At 38.8% G+C, this 3,135-nt stretch overlaps 1 protein-coding gene across 1 annotated transcript in view; it reads right to left on the bottom strand.

Moving 5' to 3' along the window:
* The window catches only part of LOC101864460, a gene marked incomplete at its 5' end in the record, with an annotated part of 16,315 nt that extends 16,103 nt beyond the window's left edge, over positions 1-212 (bottom strand). The window contains 1 exon segment of the mRNA XM_013082250.2: positions 101-212. Coding sequence (XP_012937704.1) covers positions 101-212 — 112 coding nt within the window.
* Between the last annotated feature and the right edge of the window lie 2,923 nt (positions 213-3,135).

Genomic DNA, 3,135 nt, shown 5'->3' with positions numbered 1-3,135 from the left:
CACACACACACACACACACACACACACACACATACACACAGGGTCACCCCCTCCCACTCACCCACAGTCTCCCTCAGACACACCAACATGAAAACATTACCTGAAGACGGACAGCTGTGACATTTTACTGGGGTTCTGGATCAACACAAGAGTCAAGCCCAACAACGCTGGAGCAAACGTCAAATCCAGAAGGCCGAACAAGGTGAAAAATCCTGGGAATGATAAATGCATATTTCACAATACAGTGTATTTTGAGTCCGTAGATTGTTACTTTTTACAATCAGATTTTATGTTGCTGATATGTATGTCATTTATGATTTATGCTGGAGTCATTGAAGTCTCTTCTGTAAAATGTGTGTTTCATGTGATGATCCACGGCCAATGGCTTTAAACACCGAATAAACACGTTACTTACTTACTTTTTACCATTATTATTATTTCTGATATTATTGTTGGAAGAAAAAAAAGAGGGGGAGACCTCCGAACTGAATGTCCACCTCCGATTTGACCGAGCCATATCAGCTGAGAGCCTTGAAAACTCACTAAGCCAAGCTCAAGAACGCCTTGCCAGGCATTCGAACCAACATCATCAGCACAGTAATGTTATGGGACGATACGAGATGAGCTAATACACTGTGATGCAGTAACTGATGGCAGCGTTGCACTTGTATTACTTCTTCAATAGACTCACTAATGATTACGTTAAAGGCGTAAGGAGCAGTCTGACTCCCAATCATAATCATATAAAAGGTTGTATAATTTTCTTGCTCAGTCGACGAGCTTCCTATACCATACTTTTGTAATCGCTATCGCGTTTGTGTTAGTGTGGTCAAAGGTTCAAAGTGTTTTACTTAACCATGCTAATCGAACCTGAAAAGTGAACTTCCACTTCGTGCAAGACATTTGTTTTAATAACTAACCCTTGATATTTTTCACAATAGTAGACTGCTTAAAAAACTGTGAATTTGGGGGGATTTTTTCTTTTCTTTTGTTTGTTTCTTTATTCCGTTTTGTTTTGTTCTGTTGTTTGTTTGTTTGTTTTTTATGGTCGGTTTGGTGCTATGAAAACGGCATTTACAACAATACTCAAGAATTTGTATTAAAATCAAACATTTAATCATGTTTTATTTTAGTGAACTTTAAAATTTCGCATGTTTTAGAAGGACGTCTTTATAAAGCATACTATTGTAGGCTATTAATTTTACTTGCCCGTCTGATGTGGATCATTATTGTATTGAAGATCAATAAATTTACTATTATTTTACGTATCCTTTATACTGCTTTAGGATCTATTGCACCCCGCCCCACTCCTTTGCTTTTCTTAAATGTCCTTATTGAAGCACTCCGCTTGAACAAATTAACGCTGTGTTGAACAGCTTTTAAAATAAAATTTTCTTGATTTATTGAAGAATTGAGTAAAAATATACGACGGAAATAAACAATGGTTACCGTGACGTAAGAGAACTCTACAAGGATAACATTATCTTTTATATAGGATAAGATAATGTAGCACGTGTAGTTATGTCCTTTTAGTCCCTAAACATTTTTACAAGGTGGAACCTTCGAAGATAGTCTTGTTCCGATAGAACCAAGTTGAAAGAGTTTATTGAAATTTTCCCAGACAACCCAAGACCACGGACGCCTCGTTGCGGATTGAAACCAGGATAATCTACACCGAAGACCAGCATGATACCAACCAAGTTGTCGTGTTCAAAGCTGTGACGAGAAGAAAAAACCCCCATACACACTGTCTTGTAAAGCAAAGCTCATAAATCATTGAGCTCAAGGATTGTGAATTCAAATATCGATTTCCACTCAAGCGAGTTTGGCTAAGACTCCTGACACACTTATTGTTTTCTGTTTGCACGGCTTTTCGAGGGCTGTTACTGGTGTCTGTTGTTGTGATACCAGTCCTAAGATATAAAGGGCTGAGTATCGGACAGTCCTTCGTAAGAGTTTGGAATGCCATGTGTAGATCGACATGTTTAAATAATCTAGCATAAACACCCTTGATTTCTAAATATGTTAGGTCTTTTTTTTTTTCGATCTTTCGTTCATTGTGTCTGCCAAGGTGCTTTCAATGATTCCCGATCAGTCTTTCTTGACAGCAGTTGTGTTCTGTCTGCCACTGTACACCGCTTTACATTCTATTATCACCCCCACCTCCTGTTTATTTTTCCCCTCCCTATTTTTGCTCTCTTCCTGGGGGTTTTATATCAGTTTGGTCGTCTACCTAACAACCCATCTATCTGTCTATCTTCTATCTGACTAGCTAGCTAGCTAGCAAACTGGCTCTGCTAGCTAGATCTAGCTACACTCGATAAAGTGACTGCTTTTTATAAGGTAATTGGACACACCTCGCACGTTGTATTTACGAATAAAAACGCCACGGTGGCATTTGGCCAGATTTTATTGATACGTTTTCGGCTAGATATCTGACGACAATAAAAAGTGCAAACACACTGAAGGCACGCAGCCAATGGAACATGCTGAAGTGATAAACATTCGACACAGTAGACCCCATGGGGGCATTGTGTTGGCTTCGTGAAAAGGAATTCGAGATCAACAGACTAAGTGGTGGGTTGGGAAAGTCTTGGTATAACAACAGACTGCCAAACAGAATGAATTGGTTGGGGTCTTCGCCGTTAGTGGCCGGAAAGCTAACAGTACAAGTAAGAGAATCTAGTCACAGCGGGGACGATAGAAAGAGGAATAGTGGGGGGTTGGCGGGTGCTTTGTGTGGTTTGCTCCTTTTTTTCCTATCAAACATCTATCGTCTTCATCTCTCCTTCTTCATTTTCGTATTTGTTATTCTCTTGTAACACTTCTAAACTTCGGCACTTGCGTGAACTTATTGTGCTGCAAATGCTGTAAAACGTTTACTAAAACAAAGCAAAAAAACAACAACAAACAAACAAATTTTACAAAGAAGACGAACGGAAAAAAGAAAGATTTTTAAAAGCAAAGTCATTTTTAAAGAGGGCAGTTTTCATTACGACATTTCGATTCTTCTGTTTAATAAAAATGTACTTTGTTAATTTGGCACAGTGGATATCAAGAGTTCTCATCAGGGAAATCTTCATACAGGAAAAACATTCTTTACATATACAAGTAATGTTCTACGGGGAGGGGGGG

Source organism: Aplysia californica, unplaced genomic scaffold, assembly GCF_000002075.1.
Source record: "Aplysia californica isolate F4 #8 unplaced genomic scaffold, AplCal3.0 scaffold00165, whole genome shotgun sequence".
Taxonomy (NCBI): Eukaryota; Metazoa; Mollusca; class Gastropoda; order Aplysiida; family Aplysiidae; genus Aplysia; species Aplysia californica.
Note: the sequence above shows the minus strand (reverse complement) of the source record. Positions and strands in the feature narration are given on the sequence as shown.